The 22,494-nt window shown below is 36.5% G+C and overlaps 1 protein-coding gene across 1 annotated transcript in view; it reads right to left on the bottom strand.

Moving 5' to 3' along the window:
- Positions 1–895: 895 nt before the first annotated feature.
- Positions 896–22,494, bottom strand: part of tacr3a (tachykinin receptor 3a) — a 47,088-nt gene continuing 25,489 nt past the window's right edge. The window contains exons 4-5 of the mRNA XM_030139488.1: positions 1,995–2,191; positions 896–1,609 (exon numbers count right to left, since the gene is read on the bottom strand). Of these exons, the coding sequence (XP_029995348.1) occupies positions 1,288–1,609; positions 1,995–2,191 (519 nt within the window). The 3' untranslated portion in view covers positions 896–1,287. The remainder of the gene's footprint in view (positions 1,610–1,994; positions 2,192–22,494) is intronic.

The raw sequence follows: 22,494 nt of genomic DNA on the forward strand, positions 1-22,494 counted from the left end.
TTGATCTCCCAGCAGCTTATCTACTTATGTGCTATAAATACAAAATAGATTTTGCTTCTGGCTAATTGACAGAAAACACACAGTTACATAACCTAAAGGCAAACTCAAGCTCAATACTTTCAGAGTCAAACTCCGTGCCACATATAGAGCAGCTTTTCCATCGACAAACTGCAGTGACAAAGTGAATCTGTACAGCTGTTCATTCATGGCTTCTGGGACAAATGGATACAGATTGTATCCTGTTCATCACATCAAGTTCACAGTTAACAATTACACACAGAAATGAAAACTCTGTGTATTTGTACATGAACACATAATTACAATCACTGTAATGTATTTTCACAATGTCATCTTTTGTGAGATGGATGAAAAATATACACAGAGTTTATCATATCCCCGAAATGGAGTTTCGGGAATATAATGTTTTTTCCCCGAACGCCGCAGCCGCAGGATATCCTTCGTGTGAATGCGATAACTAGGACAGATCTGGTTGGATTTCTCTCCCTTGATAACCAACATAATGGACCCCTAGTGGAAGAAGACTATTGATTTCAGCTTCTCTATGAGTATTGTAAGTCATCCAAATCAGGGCGCTTTGGTTGAAAATCAGTTTTTTGTACATAAATCAAACAATAATACGCTGATTGACATAAAATTTGGTTCATATTGATCGTCTTACAAATGTCTATTTTCTGGCTGCCATGCAGAGTTTATATGGTGTCATTTTCATTCACTAGGTGGAGTTTTGTGGGGAAAAATTCTTTCTCTGTCCATTATTCTGCCACTATCAGGTCGATGTAGCTCAAATTGAGTTCATATTGATTGTACAATTACCTTGCTTCATGCCACTACCTTGAGTTTACATGATGTCACACCAGGTGGTGTGTTTTTTCCAAATGGTTGGGGGAGCAGAGGATTAGGGGGATTTCAGGGAAGTATCCTTGCTGTTGGCCCCCAACAGCGTAAGCCTTGTTTAATAATTTATTCAAAGCACTACTATTTCATGTCATTATAGGAACCTGATGTAAGGGGCTGAAACTTGAAACTGAAATTAGTTTTCACACATGCAAAACCAACAATTTTCATCTAAAATATTGTTAAGGCTGCTGTTTAGTATTTGATATAATCCATGTAATAGATCATTTCTGTATGTTTCCCCCTCTTCTGTGTTGTAAAAACACATCTACACCTCTGCACTTTTTCTTTGTACATGTATTATGAATGCGTGTAATATTCATACATACACACTGTGAGTCTGTGTAGGTTTTAATGCTGTCAAAATACCCTTCATGAGAATCCCTCAGATTGAGTAGTGGATGTGCCTCCGTTTTGCGTTTTTGCATTACCGCCATTACATTCACCAATCTCTGAGTGGCGAGATGTGATGTAGCTCCTCTTCCTAGCAGATGCTGAGGTTTTCCTTCCAGCGCCCCCCCCACCATCAGCCTCAGAATGGTCATAAACCATGGTTGTATCCATGCGTGTCAATGTGTACATGCTGCTTTGGCGTGCTGGGCGGAGCCGTGTTGAGCGTAGTTCCAATTCATCGTAGCTGGACACCTTGATAAATGGGCACCAGCGAAATGCTCGCTTGAAGCCAGCACGAAACCTGGCGACACAACAAAAGAGAAACAGGGCATGAGTTGACAAAGGGAGGAGAATAAATTGGACAGACATGAGAGAGTTGAAACATAGAAGGAGTAGAATATGACGTAACATGCAAATAAATCTGCTTCAGAATTTTACCTCTGTTTATCTTATTTATTTCTGCTTCAGCTAAATGAATCCAATTTGGTCAGATATAATCATCCCATTTTGTTTCCTCCCTCTCACAGCATTAAAGATAATGAGAAACTCTTCCAAACACTGTAATTAATTCAGTCTGTCTTCAGACTTTTTTATCTTTTCGTAAACGTGTAAAGTTAATTAATTACACTCATTACTGGAATCTGATATTTTGTTGCCACTTGTAGTTATAACATGCTTTTACCCACCTGCTGTTGAGGCAGCAGTAGATGATGGGGTTGTACATGGTGGAGCTCATTGCCAGCCACATCACTGACAGATAAACCTGCTGAATGTATTTCCACTTATTCAAACTCTTGTTAACACCTGTCACAATGAAGTAGACATGATAAGGTAGCCAGCAGAGGGCAAAGGTCACCACCACAATGATCATCATCTTCACCACCTGCAAGATAAGATAAAACAGTGATAAGAAACACTGACAGCTTGTGACTGTGACAATGTGGTTAGATTCCTGGAAGCAGTAACTAAGGCACAATGAGATACAGCTGCTAGTAAGCCTGCCTAAATTACACAAAAGCAATGCCAACTCAAAGCTGAACCTGATGAACACTTTGAGGAAAAAACAGGTATATTGAATAAGTCCATATATGGGCAAAGCCAAACAAAATCATTCAATTCTACAATATGTAACATTTTCTACTAAGGTTAATGACGTTCATTTTGTCTTCTGTTTATGTAGTTATACTTTTCTTTTTTCTTTTGTTCAGACAAGGTATAGTTTTTTAGATGTCACCTGCTTGACACTTTCGACTGTGACTCGTGCAAATCATGCGACAAAACATACATCGGGGAAACAGGACGATCATTCAACATAAGGAAAAAAGAACACCAAAAAGAATGCGAAAAGGAGACAGTGGGGAGATTCACACGGACTCAAAAAGAAAAAGCAGAACAGGAGAACTTAAAATCAGCCATAACGGACCACTGCAGGAGACACAACCACATCATGGACTGGGATAAGGGCACAATTAGGGGGGCAATAGAGATCAGGAAACGGGTGAGTGGCACCATCAACCGGGACGAGGGTGCGTACACCCTCTTGCACACCTGGGATTCCCTCCTCCAGAGAGCACCCAAGGCGGAGGAGGCGCGGTCGGCTCAACGGGCTCTGTTTGGTCCGTCGAGCCGACCAGCTGATAAATGACACGTCAGCAGCACGTCGGATGACGCTTCTGAGGAAGACTGGAGTCACAGTTGAAACTGTCAAGCAGGTAACATCTAAAAACTATACCTTATCTGAACAGAAGAAAAAAGAAAAGTATAACTATTTTCTACTAAGCTCATCAGTAGTCGTTAATATTTGCTCTTTATTAGCCACGTTAAACCATGTATTAGTTTTACTCTGCATGAAAAACCTCCTCATTACTGTTTATTGACAGTAAATAAGGACATTGTTGTGCATGAATTATGTTGAAATGCTTTGTTCAATATGGGGTTTCTAGTTTTAGTTTCTTGTTTATTTGTCAGGGACAGTGTACAAACAGGTACATCTCAAAAAATTAGAATATCATGAAAAAGCTCAATATTTTTTGTCACTCATTTCAGAAAGTGAAACCCATATATTATATAGATTCATTAGACATAGAGTGAAATATTTCAAGCCTTATTTCTTAAAATTTTGACATGTAGGGCTTCCAGATAATGAAAACCCAAAATTCAGTGTCTCAGAAAATTAGAATATTGCATAAAATCAATTAAAAAAAAACATATTTTAAACAGAAATGTCAAGCTTCTGAAAATTATGTTCATTTCTATGCATTCAGTACTTGGTTGGGCCTCCTTTTGCATGAATTACTGCATCAGTGGGGTGTGACATGGAGGTGATCAGCCTGTGGCACTGCTCAGATGGAATGGAAGAACAGGTTGCTTTGGGTTTTCATCATCTGTTAGCCATAATCATCAAAATTTCAAGAAATAATCTCTGGAATGAGTGACAAAAAATATTAAACTTTTTCATGATAATCAGTTTTTTTGAGATGTACCTGTATATTAATTTCAAAGAGAAGAGATGCTTTGCACCAGAGTTAGCTACAAGCTACTTTCCATCTGCTGTCCCTGGGCAGGTGCACAAACAATATAGAACATTTACATTACATGCAATAAAAAACTAACCTTAGCTCATAATTACAGTAGTTAAAAACATGTATATTTATTTAAATTTCATAATGTTTCCTAAAAATGCAATTTCATCATACTTCATTCCGAAAACACAGATTTTAAAACCATGCATAAAAAGTCTCTTCTATTTCACCAACCATTAAACATACATTAAAATTCTATGCATTTTAAGCCTTACATTCACCTTAGAATGCATTCTAATGTGATATGGCCACAAAAACCCTTAATAGCACTGAATAAAAAAAAACATAAAAACAAAACAAGTGTCGAAATTACTTTGGATTAAGCCTTTATACCTCAGAATATGTCTCTGTTCTAAGTAATTCAATAGCTGTTTGATTGAAATTGAGCATGTCGCTGAGAAATAGAGAACTGATGAGTGTGGTATTTATATAAGCCTTTTTCATACAGAGTGATAACAAATGCAAAAAGATACGGTTGAAAGCCTGTGTGATCTTTTACATGGCAAAAAGCTCTGTCATCTTAAAATTATACATTATGTTCAGTCAGAACATTTGTTCTTAGACGTGAAGAAACTTGTAATTAAAGTCTTTAAAAGGATTTATAGAAAAATCTATTCAGTTTCATTAAAGTATTAAAGGAGATATTGTTCTGCTTGTGCTGACTTTGTTCTTCTACCACTGATTAGGAACCTGTCGACTTGTCTCAGTGGACCTCCACTGTGTTAAGGGAAAGCCATCACTGTAGAAAACAGACTGTTAATCACAGCTGTGTGTGTATAGTAGACTCACACTGTGTATGAAGTGTGGAGTGCTATTCTTGTCGTACCGCCTGAGTGTGAGGATGTGAGGAGAAACAGCTGTAAAATAGGGACCCTGGGTTGGTTAATAAATGTAAAACTCCTGAATTTCTTATGAGGAAGATTTCACTTTACAATGGTGAATGCATGTTGAATCAAAAAGTCTTCATTTAGAGTCATCTGGGCGTTATTTCACTGATCTACATTTAATATACATTTGCTGAAAGGATCTAATTTTAAGACATGTCACAAAATTTGATAAAGTCCTCATCTGGACCCAAGTCAGTGGTTTAAAATTGTTTCATAGTTTATTGATTTGATGTCTACTGTTAAAGCTGCAGTGCTTTTTGCCATCACTACAATAAAACTGTCCATTTACCTTTCAGCATATTTTAATTCAACTTTTCTGACAAGCAACAAGACCTGTGCACCTTCAAGTAGGACATCTATACTGTGATGGGAGGTTTTACCATAGGTGTTCTAGGAGTTACATACATGATTGACAGTTGTAATTACACATTTCTGTTGAGAATTGGGCAGAAGCTTGGAAACGTGCATTCACACATGCATACATATATATATATATATATATATATACATATACATACATATATATATATATATATATATATATATATATATATATATATATATATACATACATATATATATATACATATATATATATATATATATATATATATATATATATATATATATATACATATACATATATATATATATATATACACATATACATATATATATATATATATATATACATATACATATATATATATATATATATATATATATATATATATATATATATACTGTACATAAAAGAAAAGTATAATTATATTAACAGAAGACAAAATGAACGTCATTAACCTATATCTATCTATCTATCTATCTAAAATTGATTTGGACTGAGAGGAGAGAGCTGCAGAAGGACGATTTGTGTATTTTCCTACGCTGGTGTTTTTTCATCCTGATTTCAGCTCCTGCAACTTTAATACCTGAACATTTCTTTACCATATATAAACTATCAGCTGATCTATGGTTGGTTTACTCTGAATGAGCTGTTGTAAGATGTTTTTCATGGTAAAAAGCAGGTCGGACCGAGTCTGCAATCGGCAACTTGGCACACTCTCTCTGGTCGTGCGTTAAACTTTACTCTTTCTGGAAGAGTATTTTTCATTGTTTTTCAGTGGTTTTTGGGAAACACTGAGATCCAGATCCACTCATTGCCATAACTGGGGCTTCTAGCGCCTTACCATCAGACAATAAATATGAGGAAGCTGCTGTTTTGTTTGGTACAGTGATTGCTAAAACATTGATCCTGAGAATGTGGAAGAAGGACTCTGCCCACGTCTGACCTTTGGTTGGAGGAACTGGCAAACATGCTGCATCTGGAAAGACTAAGGCATTATAATGATGACAGAAGCAAAGTGTTTGATCAGATATGGGACCCTGCGTTAAAATTTCTTCAATGAGGTGACTGATGTGAGTGACTGCGTTTTTTTTCATAATATACACTTTTCTTTGTTTTATTACCTCCACCAAGGAATGACGGTTCTGTTTTTATTGGGGTTTGTTTGTTTGTTGGCAAGATATCTCAAAAAATTATGGACAGATTTTGATGAAATTTTCAGGAATTGTTGATACTGGCACAAGGAAGAAATGGTTAAATTTTGGTCATGATCCGGGGGGAGGGGGTTGTGCCTTGGCAGAGGTCTGCACTTTCTAGTTTGATATACGATTACTAATTTGTAGCATATTAATTTATTGTTGTCAGGACTGTGTTGCTGTAAATTCACTGATGTACGGGGTGGGGGGTCTGTTCTGTGTTGTTGTTTTTTGTAAAAATGAATACATATATATTACTAAAAACAAAGACAAAAAAAAAAAAAAGCAGGTTGGAGGAGCACCCGATCTCAGAGACAAAACAGACAACACCCAGTCCCTCCAGAAATCTAAACAGAAACCCTGGCACTCCCGCTTCACAGTGTGTTTTTCAGACGTTTATTGGATAACACAAGTCATGCTGTAAACTGTACAAGGGAGCTGCTAAACAGAGCTGAAGCAGTTAGTCAGAATATGTGTTTGACGACAGCAGATTCTTTCAGGATGTGATTATTTCACACTGAGAATTACGTGTGTTTGAGAGTGAAAAGATGTACAGAGTGAAGTGTGGCTGAGAGTGAATAGACTGTGTTGAGTTTATTCTTAGATGCCATATGACAGAAAGGCTGTTCTTTATATAAGACTAAAAATAATGTTTTTGGCTCCGTTCAAGTGTTCAATTGTAAATTAAATAATATACACTACCAGTCAAAAGTTTGGACTCACCTTCTCATTTAAATGGCATTAGATGGACCACAGATGGACAACTATATGCTCAATATCACTGGGAACTCCTTCAAGACTTTTAGAAAACATTTCAGGTGAATTTACCTCATGAAGCTCATCGAGAGTAGGCCAAGAATGTGCAAAGCAGTAATAAAAGCAAAATGTGTCTATTTTGTAGAACATAAAGTATAAAACACACTTTAAGTTATGTCACAGTTTTTTTAACTACATAATTCCATTTGTGTTCATTCATAGTTTTGATGCCTTCACTGAGAATCTACAATGTAAATAGTCATGAAAATAAAGAAAAACCAGGTGAGTCCAAATTTTTACTTGTAGTGTATTAACCCTTTCATGCACGAATTATGAAAACCTGAGTCAAAATTTTTTTCTTGAGTGTTTTCATTCCTCCTTAGGCATGAAAAAACAATGTGATCGAGTTTTTTTTTTTTCTTTACATGGAGTTACATAATGTCCATGCATTTAATTTTTGAAGTAAAGAAATGTGTATACAACCCAATATCAGAAAGTGAGATGAAAACAATGAAATAAAAACATTTTAATGCTGCTAATCTGATGTTTTCTCACATTTTAACATATTCTAATGCTAGTAATTACTCACTTCATGGAGATAATATGCAAAAAAAACCTTTTTGTCTAACAAATAACAATTGATTTACACTAAAACATGTCACTGCAGATCAGGTTTATCAAGAACAGCAAAGTTACAGTAATGGTCTGAATTGCAGTGTTTGGGATGGTGCATAAGTGTCCACTGTGTTGGCTGATATGGAACTAAAACAACAAAATCCATGAATATACAAGAGAACAGCTGGAGAAGAACTGTTCACTGTGGTGACCACTATGCATGAAAGGGTTAATAAACTGTTCCACATTGAGTAAGAACTTCATATACCGTTTACAGATTTGTTGTATATATTCCAGTTCTACCTATATTACTACAAAGATGAAGAGAAATGCATATATGCAATTTTAATCTTGCTCAAACAATAAACCCTATGACTTTTGAACAGTACTGTATGTGGACAAAAATGTTGTTTATAAATGAATGAATGATTGAATGAATACAGGTTAGGTCTGTCAGTACATTTTTGGAAATGCCAGAAAAAATAAAGCTTTTGTTTTTTCCTCTGTAAGTCAGGTCAATGAACTGAGCGAATACAGCTGTAGTCCTTTTCCAAAACAGATAAATTATGGAATAATAGGCAGAAGAACAAAATACTAGGTTTTATCACACACACACACACACACACACAAAAAAAGAAGACAAATCACATTTCAAGTAATGTTTCTTTCAGCAGCTCCATGTTCAACAGCTCAAAACAATAAATTATAGAATAGAATTTGTGACTTAATTTTCATATGAATGAATAGACTTAGTTACATATATATATCCAAAACCAAAATGAAGACCAAACAAAATCAGAGGTAAACACATCAACTGTAATTTTGAATTCCTGCCCAATAACACTAAGTCTTCCATCAGCAACGACAAATGCAAATGTGGTTGAATCAGTTAGTGCAATAAAACAGTCAAATCCCACGTTAAGTGTGAAATAACTATGCAGAAATATAGTACAAAGCAGGATATTATAAGAGGATATGGACAGTTTTAAAAAATGACTTCAGGTGTGTGCGTAATGACCCTGACCTGGTCACGTTCTATAATTAGTGGCTCATCTGTAGGTTATAAAATAATAAAACTAAATCCAAATCTCAAATAGCAAACCAGTGAAAAGAGACACAATAGTGATGTTATTTTTTCCTATTTGTCTGATGGCAATATGTCCACTAATGTAAAGGTAGACAAAAGACTATGAGCCAAGGTTTTAACAAGAAACTGCAGGAGTAAAAACAAGATAAAAACAGGCTTTGGCTCAAGAAGCAAAAGCTACGAGTTTTTCTTTATTGTTCCCAATAACAGTGTAATACTATTTCAAGGGCATAGGTTTGCTTTTGGACAGGAGGGACACATTCCTGCGAATATCTGAAGAACTTACTTCAGATGTAGAATCCCATTAGAGTGCTACCCATGTACTCACAGAAGTGCAGTTACATACAAAGAGAGTGTTAGTGTGCTGTTATTTTGTCCATGTCGATATGTTCTGTGCTTTGTCAGACATCAGTAGCCTTTTCATCAGTAACATTTAACTAAAGAGTCAGAAGCCACAGACCAAACTTCCCACTGTGGAATAATCTGATGTTAATTAACTGTGTTCACAAGTGCCAAATGGAAAGACAAGGGTTCAGGGGAGCTCAGGTGAGACTGTAGAGAGATGTCAGTGTCTAGGACAGGGGTGTCAAACATGCGGCCCAGGGGCCAAATGCGGCCCGCCAAAGGGTCCGGCCCGGCCCTTGGGATGTTTTTGCAAAGTCAAAAATTCCACAGCCTTGAATTGAATTAAGCAAAAAAAAAAAAAAAAGAGCTTGAATTAAGGAAAAAATGTTGAATAAAGCAAAAAAAAAATTCAATTAAGTAAAAAAACAAAATCTTAAATTTAGCAAAAAATCTTGAATTAAGCAAAAAATCTTGAATTAACAACTTCAAATTTGTTTCTTTGTTTTAGTGCAAAAAAATCCCCATTAAATTCTGAAAATATTTACATTTACAAAGTATCCTGTATCAATAAAATGTGAATAACCTGAAGAAATATGAACAACCTGAAATGTCTAAAGAAAATTAAGCACAATTTTAACTATTTTCTGCCTGTTAGTAAGTGTTTAGCGTCTTTGTAGATCTGATCCATAATGCACATGTAGAAATGATGAGTTGAGGCAGAATATTGTTAAAATTACACTTATTTTTCTCAAGAAATTTCATTTTTTCCCCAGGTTATTCACATCTTTTTTGTTTGGATAATTTATAAAAGTAAGTATTTTCATAATTTCATGTTTTGTTTTGTTTTGTTTTTAACTAAAACAAAGACAAAAATCTGTAGCTGTCATTATTTATATATTATGGTTTTTTTTTTATTGGTCTGGCCCACTGCAGATCAAATTTAGCTGAATGTAGCCCCTGAACTAAAATGAGTTTGACACCCCTGGTCTAGGATGTTTAGACGATATAATCTGTGAAGGTATTTCATTTATTTTGACAAACAAAACTTGTGAATTATCTAGTTTAAGAAAATTCTTCACTTAATATCTTAAAGTGATGAAAAAACAAATGGGTGGAAGACTTACACCAGTCAGCCATGACATTTTTTCCACTGACAGTAGAAGTGTAATTACATTGATTATTTCATTACAATGGGACCTTTCATTGGGTTGAATATATTAGACAGGAAGTGATTATTACCCACCCAAAGGGAAGGCAAAGGGTATTGTTTTTGGTTTGGTTTGGTTTGTTTGTTTGTTAACACTGTAGGAGCAAAACTAATGGTTGAATTCATACCAAATTGGGTTTATAGATTGCCAGTGATGCAGAATAGATCTGATTACATTTTGGGAAAAGTAGGCCAAAGTTCACATTTCTTATGAATTTCTAAAATCTTATTTTTTCCCATTCACTTATAATGGACAAAATTTCACATCTGTAGCAGCAAAACTATCAGTTGAATTCATAACAAACTGGGTTTATAGATTGCCAGCGACCCAGAATAAATGTGGCTACATTTTGGGAACAGTAGGTCAAAGTTAATAGTTTTCATGAATTTTTAAAATCTTTTTTCCCCCATTTACTTATAATAGTTGAAATTTCAAATGTCTATAAAACATCAATTTTGCTTCAATTTACTTCAAACTTGACACATATATAGAGGCAACTGATATCTTGACATCACCACATGCATAGACATGATGACATCAGCTGGATCGATGCCAAAATAAGTTACAATACGTGCGAGGGGCGGGGTTTGTTGTGCCTGGCACCACTTGTTTAGTGGTTTATCCATACAAATGTCCATAACAACTATTTATTCATTTAAACCCTTAAAACACATTGAGGGAACCATCATTGGTAAAAAATACAATAAAATAAAATACATGAGACATAAAAATAAAGAAAGCTATATGGAAATGTATGAATTTATGATGTTTTAGGGGGCCTTTCATCCAAAGAAAGTGGACCTAAAATCATGCCTTGATGGACACCATATTCTAGTGGTACACATATAGAAGACAGATTCAGAGAAGCATCACAAGAAAAAATAAGTGTTTCATTATTCTGTGATGAAATGAAATAGAGAAGTTAACAAAACGAGAGAGAATTACAGAATAAAGAACAACAAAGTAAACCAGCCATCATGGTGTCACTGATCTAATATAAAGGAAGAAAAGTCATAGACTGATATTTTCCACTTACAAAAAGGCATAATACACATGATTGTTGAAAAGGCTTTGAACTTTTTCCCTAAAAACTTTCATGTGAATAAAAGGTTTAAAAATATAACAAAAGTCATGTGCTGGAAATGTTTTTCAGAACCTCAAAACAGAGAGTGCCTGACAATGAACAGAAATATTTCACTGGGTAATGAAGACAATAATGAAAGATTTATGAACACAGTAATGAAAGATTTTTATGAAAGACATTTAAAACTACAGGAAATGTAATCTAATGGGCAGGTTTTTATGGATACCGTCACTGATTTGGGATCACAATAAGATGAACAGTTTTGCAGATGGAGATAAATTTGGAGCTTAATCTGTTTTGTAAAAGAAAATGATTAATGAATAACATTTTTTATGTGTGCCATTTCAGGAAAGCAAATTGGAGAATGAGCAAAGCTTGAGAATTCACAAGTACGAAAGAACAAGACGAGACAAAGAGTTTTGTTTTGTTGTTCTGTAATGGGATGAAACATGTATAAAGAGGCAACTGGAAATTTTTTATTTATTTATTTTACCTTTATTTAACCAAGAGTCCCATTGAGATTAGGAACCTCTTTTGCAAGGAAGACCTGGCCAAGGTAGCAGCCATACAAAGTACAAATAACAGAAAACACATATATAATACATGATGAACAATAAGACACAGACAAATACAAAATACAGACAATTACAAGGTCATCCTCTCATTATGATGCTTTAGTGGAAACCCAAGCCAATTTGGGCACCACCTACAAAAAAAAGTAAAAGCAACATTTTGGATGCAGTGGATTTATCATCCGTTTCAGGTTTTCCAATTTTTTGTACATAGATATAATGATAGTTGTCTGAAATTATATATAATTTATTGAAAAACATGATACTTTGTTGTGATAGGACTCCTAAAGTACTCATACATATGCCTAGATCTTCCACAAACCATGTAAAAATAGTGCATTTAAGTCATCCGAAAACCTTGGGGAACCCCTGTCATGTATCCTTACACTAGAGACTATATCTTAACCGGAGTGCGTTCAGAGCAGATCACTGTCATACAAAAAAAGTCTTGTTCATTAGCAGCCTTAGTTGCTTCTGGTTGAACCACAACGTGTCTTTGTGGGAAAAGTACAGTGTTAGACTATTCTCAGAATATGATGTGTGCTTGAAGGTTGTATCATGGTGACATCTCTCCAGGTGGTTAACTTCCACAGTGTCTCGTCTTCTTGGACTTATCTGTGATTCCTTCTTGCTTGGAGGTGCTAATATTTCCTCCCTCAGAAAGCTCCCTCAATGTTTCAATATTTTGTCTTGCCATGGGGCCATGGCCTGGGACAACTGGACAAAATGTACAACAACAAGATGTCTCGATGCTACCTGGAGACTGCCTCTGCCAAAGGAAGAAGGCATGGACTTTGTCACCAGACACATACATCACAATGTTTATGTATGTAGGTGGGTAGGTAGGTAGGTAGGTAGGTAGGTAGGTACTTTATTGATCCTTTGCAGGAAATTGTTTGGTTACAACAGCAGCAGTACAAACAGTACAGAAAACACACTGATCCATCACAGACGTCCCACATACAACCAACAATAAACGAAGAGTGTTTAAAAACAGAATTAAAAAAAACCCAAAACATATACACACACACACACACACACACAATAAAAGTAATGTAAATAATACAATAAAACAAAACACCTATCGTATGATACAATAATTATCGCACAGTGATCTGGTAAAGTCTAATGGCAGCCGGCAGGAAGGACCTCCTACTGCGTTCAGTCCTGGACCGAGGGGGAATCAGTCTGTGGCTGAAGGTGATCTCCCTGAACACCTCAAGATGGTGAAGTGGGTGAGATGCATTACTTAAAATAGAGTTCAACTTCCTCAGCATTCTCACCCCAGCCACCTGCTGAACTGTGTCCAGACCCATCCCAATGGTGGAGCTGGCTTTCTTAATCAGTTTGTTCAGTCTCTTCCTGTCTGAAATGCGAACTCCCTCCCCCCAACACACCACAATAAAAAACAGGACACCAGCCACCAGTCTGGTAGAAGCTGCACAGAAGAGGCTTGGAGATGTTGAAAGACTTTAATCTCCATAGGAAACAAAGTCTGCTTTGCCCCTTCTTGTGCAGAGTCTCCATTTGACAGGACCAGTCCAACTTGTTGTCCAGCTGGACTCCCAGGTACCTGTAATTGGAGACAACTTCTACCCCTGTGTCGTGTGAACCAATGAGTGTATCATTCTTTATTCTCTATAACTATACTTCCTTGTGTTACTCAGTCAACTGCTGCTGCATCCTGCTGTATGTACTTGACTCCTTGCTGCAAGTAAAATCTTTTTATTCCAGAATCCAGCGACTCTCTCTCATGTCTCAGAATTTTTCTAACAGTCGTCTTCACAGAGCTCTGAATGCTCTGGAATAATATACTGTATATCTGTCATCAGCAGGCCTATCTCTTAGCAGACCGTAGGAAAAGAGCAGAGCTGAAGCAAAATGTCCAGTTGCAGACTACAGTGTATTTTATTCATAGTCACCCAAAAAAAGCAGAAAAATATTTACAAAAGAGACAGCGAAAATGGTTTAAAATATACAAGCTGTGCAAAAAGGCGTCATCTTGGTTCAGTACAGGCAGCACTCCCCTGAACAATGGAGAAAAGCAGCCATTTAGCACAGGTAAGTTTACTTCCCCTACCATCAATTATTTAAAGTTATCAATTTCTAAATAGTTCTATGATTAACTACACTTCACGAACTCACACAAAAATATGTATTTTATTAAGTTAACAATGAGAAACTTAAAATATCAATAAGATTTGTCAGGCCCTTCAATTAAAACACCCCTGCTACTTACTCTTCCCACAATGGTCCCTCCCAGAACCTTCTTCACCCTTGTATGGTGTTTGGGTCTGTGGGACCCATTTTCATTTTTTATTAAAAGAAAAATGATGAGTAATTATTTGTTTATGGATTTTTTCCTTTCATATCTTGATTACATTACCTTTTATTAAAACAACAAAGTAAAAAATGAGTAGCACTTTAATTCATAAATGTGATCTGACAAAGGCAAATATTAAAAATATACTGCTTTTTATGTTGCTTAAAATTGGGATAAAGTAAACATCTGCTGAGTACTTCAGCATAAAATTGTTTGATTTATGTTGAATTAAAAACCCACAAATGCAGCGGGTCAACCACACCCACAAACACTGGCTGAATAACAAAAACCTGAACACCACACAAGGGTTAAGGTGTTCCGGCTGCCTCGGAACACCTAGGACCAGACAAGAGAGACAAAGGTAAGTTCAATTTCCACCCACACCCACCATTACACAATTTACCTTTAGTTCTACTTATACTTTCCTTTCTTTTTTCCAGATCTACAACTCCCAAGAGCAAGACACAAAGAACAACAAATAAACATTTTGAAAATACATAATGTCCACTTCTTTGTATACCTGATTAGTAATGGACTTGGTACATTACAACATCTAAAGTAGGGACCAGTTATGACTATGTGCTTCACTCAGGTGTTGACCGTCAAAAAACACATCAGGAGTCAAATCTACACATAAAGGAGAAGATTTATGTGCTTTTTTGCTGCCATGTACTGGAACAGTATTTAAACTATGTTCAGTGTTTCAGTTTCCAGCATATTTGGTCTGATACACTGTCAATAACATGTTTGTTAGTTTTATTAAGCCTGTGTCTCACATTAAACTGCTTTGGTATATGATAAAAATTAAAACATCGAGTATGACTTCAAACTATACTAAGAGGCCTGTTCTCTTTTCTTTTTTTCCCTCATCTGAATATCTCCCATATGCTGAGCTTCACATTGTGAGTTAGGGAAGTGATTATAATTGCTGTCTAATGGTCTCAAACCATTGTCGCAAGTGTTAAATTCACAAAAAATGTAATAGCCAAATCTTGTTCCGGCAAGAAATGACAAATACATAAAAGTTCAGTAGCAAAAGCATAGCCATAGATATATCAATATATCACTGATAACACTTAATACTAAGGTCTTGGTGTATTCTGCTAGACAAATTGGCTGATATGCTTTGCGGTAAAGTTTTGCAGAAATAGTGAGGAGATAAATGTAATTCCCTTTATAAAGGCAGGGAAGAGAAAAAACTTCCTACTAGAGAGAAAACTGTACATTTTCTCATCACATAAATCCCCAAATTTCAGATAAACTGTATTGTGTTCACCTGTTCACCTAATATATTTGAGGTAGCAGTCTTGGCAAATCTAAAAAATAAAATCCCCTCACCGACACAGGAAGAATTACTGAGCACAAAAGTATTTTCCTCAATAAGAGTAATTTTGGCTCTATAGTGAGTTTGGATAGCTGTACCCAAAGAGTAACTTTAACTCTTTTGAGAGAGGGACCAAATGTTACCTGACACAGAGTAAAATTTTCTTCAATTTGTGTCATTTTTTTATGCAGATTTCCTGTGTAGGATCAATATCAGTCCTTTTACAGAAGTACCATATCGAATGTGGATGCTAAATTACTGGTCCTACACATTACACTGACACGTCTGGAACAGTGGAACATTAGTAACTTTAGCTTCGTCTTTAACATCATCATTATGAGCAAACTGTTCATTGAATCATCTTGACCCCAGTACTCATCTCTGGATATTAAACATTCTTACCAAGAGGCCACAAGCCACGTGAATAGGCTGATACTCCCCCACCTTTATAAAACTAAACACTGGAACACCGCAGGGATGTCTGCTGAGTCCCCTCCTATTCTCCCTCTTCACATGACTACAGCCTATACATGACGCCTACATCGCAATTAAATTTGTAGACCCCAACACTGTGATCAGGCCTAATCTCCAAAAATAACAAGACACCTACAGAGAAGATATTTAGAATATGCAGAGCTGGAGTAAACAACCTTGCTGTTGTTTCCAAGAAAAAAAAGAACACACACACACACATACATATATATAACATATACCCCATCAGTGTAAATGGTGAGAGGTGGGAGTGGAGGTGGTCCACAGCTTCAGACTCCTGTGAGTTCACATCAGCCAGGATCTGAAATGTACCATCACCCCAACAGTAATGGCCAAAGCAGGCTTCACTTAGACCTAAGCAACTAAATCAACCCCAGATCATAACACTGTCCTCACAGGCTGGTACTGTAGACATTAGGCACGATGGGTAATCACTTCATCCACCCCTCTTCTCACCTTCATGTACCCATCATTCTCCAACAGGGTCAATCTGGACTCCTCAGACCACAACCTATAAAACTGATGGTTGTTTAATACGCAAGTGTGAGAGGATTTAAATGTTATGAAGTGATATGGTACAGCGCTCTGGTCAGAATACACGACATGACCTTCACTACACCAAAACATGTTTCATACCAGAGGCGATTTCTCATAGACTGCAAGGGAGGCCCGACTTCCCCTAAAATTATGAAAATTAAATGGTCAAATATGTACAGTTGTGTTGACATTTCATTAACTACAAATGCGTTAGAACACGTTCATCTCACAGATGAGTTCGTTCAGAATCAGCTTTATCACAAATCAGCAGACTTGATGTTGTTCACTTCTCATACATTCCTGTTGCGCTGTTTTCTCATATGATCTCTGCTCAGTGCATTTGCCCGTAGATGCACAGTGTCAAAGGACTTCAATGAGACTGAGTGGAACAGTTTTTTTCATTGCCTCAAAACTGGATGGTAATTGGATAAATGCCATGATGTAGTCCCGCCCCTGGATGCTGGGCGTCTCTGGGGGTGAATGGAGCTGTGGGCGGAGCTCGGCCAGGCTGGACGCCAGAATCCCACGTGCTGATTGGAGGATCAGTCGAAAGGCTGAATCCCGTTTGATTGACAGCTAGTTTGAGATCTACTCCTTCACTGACACAGTTCAGTTTGATACCGTCGTGCATTCTGCTGCGAAATCGAGAGAGAAACCACTATGAAATTACTCGTTCATTTCTTGCACTGTAAATTAAACACACTCATTGTACTTCCTTGTTTCAATTTAACATAATTTCAGCGTTTTCTTGTTTCAGTTACATAATTTAATCATTTCTTGTTTGAGTTTAATATCGTTTTGTAGATAGTTAAATCAATCATACTGTCGGCTAGGTCGGAGTGAAAGGAGCATCTCTAGTTTAAAAAGGCTGAAGTCTTACACCCACAACACAATGGGCCAAGGCAGTCTAAGCAGCCCAGCTCTGCTGGACATTGAGAGGACACTGGTCCAGTCCCTGGAAAAGACGCCTACTTGGTACGATAAGGTCACTGACCATTTTCTTAAAAAAGGAACGGAGGGCCGAATGTATGTTTAAATAACTTGACAATTTTTCTTTATGTAAGCCAACAATGAGCTTCCCCTCTCTGAAGGACAAGCAGCCACCACTGTTTCATACAATATATTTGTCTCATTACATACCTTTTTTTTGCCATACTTTATAAATTTTGGCATACAGTACACACATTATTTTGTTTTCCTTTCTTTTCACGCAGTCTGGTAAACGCGGGTTTAATGTAACAATGTTATGCACAGTGGGTAATTCCCCTCGGCAAAGTCTTCAGAAATGTGAACTTAAACAACGTGACTGGGGCTCAAAATGTCTGTGAGTGAGCCCTGATTTGACAGCAGAGTTAGACCCCTCAGGGTCTTACCAGGAATGTGCTTCAAAGTCAGCAAGTCTATTAGTGTGGAGTTTGGGATTGGCACTTGGAAATCCAGTAGATTTTTCACCACAGACTGTGACTAACATATGAGTAAGATGGTTAAAGTTCAAAGGGCAATGTTATGACAAAGTAGAACGTCCCAGAAAAGGAAAGAAAGGATGTCTGTGTTGGAAATGACCTATTACATATTACCGTAACACTGATTCTGACCAGAAGTAGTAAGAAGCTATGTAGTAGGGGAAAAAACTGCAACAAATCTGCAGCACCCTTCTGAGGAAGGCTACAGTTTGTAGCTGAAACATGTCAAGGTAAAAGAATTAACTGTATTTCCATCTGTCTGACAAATAAGAAAAGGAAATCTGTATAAATCTGTTTTTTTTTTTCTTTGCCTATGTTTAATATGCTTCTACATTGGTGTGCATCGTAAATATGTTGCTCTCTGATTTCACAGCCACCACAGGTGTGTTGCACAATAAAAAGCCTTGACTGAGGCTACGTTCTACACTGATATAAGACAGACCTGACTTGAAACAGACTTGAAGCGATTACTTAAAGATTAAATAATTAGAGACACACTGCCAAACCACACAGTGGCATCATCTTTTCAATAAGCTTATTCAATAGTATTCTTACTCTCCCAAAGTGATGCTTTTTTTGATCAGCCTCAGCTATAAGTGGTTTTCCTAAGGCTACATTGCTGTTAAATCCAAATTCCTTGAGTTCTCCTTGCGTTGTGTGTATGGAAATGTTTTCACTGTCACAACTAAACACAAATGTGAGTTGTACTGCTGTTTTTTTTTTTCATTTGACTTCACCAAATTCTTAAGTGATCTGTGATCACAGTTGCTCAAGACCACATTTCTTTGTCAAAGATGATGGTTCACCGATGTCCTTCCATGTTTTAATAAAGCATTGCACATTTCTTAGTCCAATTTGGTAGCTTTTACAATCTAATTAGTTGTTTTCTTTGCTTGATGTCAGCCAATAATTTGACCCTTCCAACGGTAGTTTAAGAAATGAGAAGCCCCTCACTGCATCAGTTAGGGTTAAAGAAGTCTTTGCAGCTTAAACATATAAATCCTTGCAGTTCTTATCCAATAGAGGGATCTAAGCTATTTGCTCAGCTGAATCCAGGTGGGGAATTTTTTTGTATGTTAAATGAAAATGTTATGATGAGACCTCTGGATATTTGTGGTAGTACAGTCAGTTGAAACAAATGGGGTTTAGAGAACCTCTGGAGTTCAATCTGAAAATCCTACACAAACAGAATCAGAGCAGAGAGAGTAAGTGAAGAGTGAAGAATACCTACATTTAAACAAGTGGTGCCAGGCACAACAAACCCCACCCCACGCGTGTATTTTGGCCATTACGAGTAAATAGGAAGATTTTCAAAAATCATAAAAAATTTGAACTTTAACCTACTTTCCTAAAATGTAATCACTTCTATTCTGGGTCACTGGCAATCTATAAACCCAATTTGGTATGAATTCAACCAATAGTTTAGCTACTACAGTGTAAACAAACAAACAAACCAAAAATAATACCCCTTGCCTCCCTTTCGGGGTGAGATGGGGTAATAAAACATTTCACTTACTGTACATAAACATTTACAGAAAGAAGTTGTATAATAGTAATAGTGATGACGTTGAATTCATGACTTTTACAATCAGATACATACACATATAAGAACATGTAACATGTTAGAAGATTAGCCAAACCAGAAATCACTAAGTAATTTAATTATGTACCACAACATGGCAGCAGTGAAAAATGATCCTATCAATTAATGACACTATACAATGCAAACAAAAGGGATGAAAGAAACAAAAAAGCTGCTTCATTTCAACAGAACTGTTAAAATGATGCCAATCAAGTTCCACCATTAATCAATAACTAATCAAGTTGCAGTTTACATCCGTCCATGCCCAGAATTCAATAAAAGGCATTAAGCGTACTTTCTGTAAAATGGGAGCTCTCATTCTATTGACATGTTTGACCGACAGTTAATCATTTACAATGGAAACCATGTGTCTCTCAAGACAGGAGTACAGTGTTGAATAATGAACAGAGAGATGGTAGCGGACATTATAATTTAATGTTAAAATTGACCTTGTGGGATATAAAATATCAACACATTATTATTTTATCCTACTACACATTTGTGTATAATTTAGTCATGATTAGCATTGCAATTATTGAGTTAAAACCAACAGTCTTTTGTGAGGTGGCAAGGTGGTGTAATGGTCCTGTGTCTTAAAGTGTACCAGTACTGGTCACGCTTATATATATATGTATGTGTGTATATATATATATATATATATATATATATATATATATATATATATATATATATATATATATATATATATATATATATGTGTGTGTGTATATATATATTTATATATATTTATTTATTTATTATTTATTTTGCTTTTTATGAACATGTGTTTTAATTTGACTAAGTAACATCATTGGTATGTAATTATTATTATAATGTAAGTTAATGGTTAACTGTTACCATTTCCTTGCCTGTTTGTTCATTGTCCTGGTTTAAAGTTAAAGACAGGGGTAAGTAATTTAAACTTCATTATGCAAAGTTATTGATGAGAAATGGGAGTGGGATTACATTAAGTTTTCTTCTTCCCACTCCTTTTTGAGTGCAAATGAATGAATTTGAAATATTGAACTTGCATGTATTCTGTTGAATGTATTTACATTATCAGATTCTGTCATATGCAGGTCATTTGTTTTGTAAAATGCTTACTCACTTGCTCAAAATAAATGAAATGCATGAATTGTATTTTGTATATTACTTATAAGCAAGACAGGGGCAAATTCAGTAAAAAAACTGCCATAAATGCACCACACTGGACCTCTTTATTACAAGAATTACAGGCGGCGGCAGAACCTATGGAGAGCAGCCATTGCAAATGTCATTCTCACGTTGATTATGTATAATTTAGACTGGTTTCTGCTGCCTGGAGTCAGTGACCAGTCCATCAAAGCCCATCTAATCAGACAATATAACAAGTCTGCATCACTACTGGTGACTAGCAGCCTGTGAAGTAGGCCACATGTCGCTGAACATGCCTGACTGCTGGAGCAGTGACTTAGTACTAGTACATACTTGACAACGAGCTATAATGGAAGTTATCTGATGGAACCACTAGTATTATATGTAATCTTTTGAAACAGCTAGCAATGAAACTTCACTACAGGTACCCTTTAACTTAAGTGTCACTACAAATATTGAGCCTGTTTTCACTTCAAAAACACCAAGTCATCATATACTGGAGTTTGGTCAGGAAGCCTTGGAGTCATGGAGCCTCAGTAGATCCTTAGATGTCGGACAGTGAAGACGTGGGAAAGGTACCATTAAGTAGGAGAATCCTTACTACAAGATGGCTAGGTGATTATGGCCGCCAGTTTGTGGACTCAGGGCCGGATCTACTAAGGTCCCAAAGTGCGTGTACTGATGTGCCCGCACAATCTAGAATTTTGCGTGTGGGGTTGAACCGCGGTTTGTGGGTGATTTACTGAGATTGCTTGTGCAAATGACAACAGGTGCAAAGTGTTGGAGACTGCACTATTTAAATGAGGATTTTGTGTGCACTACTGGTTGTCGTCATGGAGACAATACGCTGGAAAAGCTGCTCTGGGGTACACCAGCACTAATGGTAACAGAGCACTGGAATGATTCAGATGCAAGGAAATGTAACATTGCGAGGAGTTTTGTCATAGAAGGTATTGCATGACTCCTCCTTGTGACTGACTTTACTTTTAGAGGTGGGGGGTGATGTGGGGGTCATTGGATTGAACGACTGTCAGGCACACATAATTTTGTCACACTGTAGCCTAATATCGGTGCATATTTTTAATCACAATCATCAGATCAAGTGGAAAAGTAGCCTTTACAAGAAACCTGTAAAGTGGGGTGGGTGGGTGGGGCATACGTCTCAATTATTTTTTCTTCCGTCATTCCAAAAATGTTGACACGAGGGTGACAAATGCGTTCTCTGCCTCTTGTTTCATCATTTCCATGTCTCCTTCTGGTGAAAATAACTGCAGCTCTATGTGCGCAATTACAAATCCAAACTGTTCGCACCTCCTTTTAAGATGTAGTAAATATAGACGCAGTTTCTATCAGCAAAATTGCTTTAGGGTTTGATAAATCACTTTGTGTGTGCTAAATTAATATATTTACATTTTCTCCCCCCACCACACCAAGGTTATTATTGTTAACAAAAACTAACGAAATGACAAAAACTAGAATTGTAAAAACATTTTCGTTAACTGAAATAAATAAAAACTATAATTAAAAGGAAAAATGATAACTAACTGAAACTGTATTGTGTGTTTACAAAACTAGCTAGAAGCACTCGGAGAGCGCAGACCTCCGCCGAGGCTGATCAGTGGCCCCCCCACCCCCGATCACCACCAAAATTTAATC

Source organism: Sphaeramia orbicularis, chromosome 1, assembly GCF_902148855.1.
Source record: "Sphaeramia orbicularis chromosome 1, fSphaOr1.1, whole genome shotgun sequence".
Classification (NCBI taxonomy): domain Eukaryota; kingdom Metazoa; phylum Chordata; class Actinopteri; order Kurtiformes; family Apogonidae; genus Sphaeramia; species Sphaeramia orbicularis.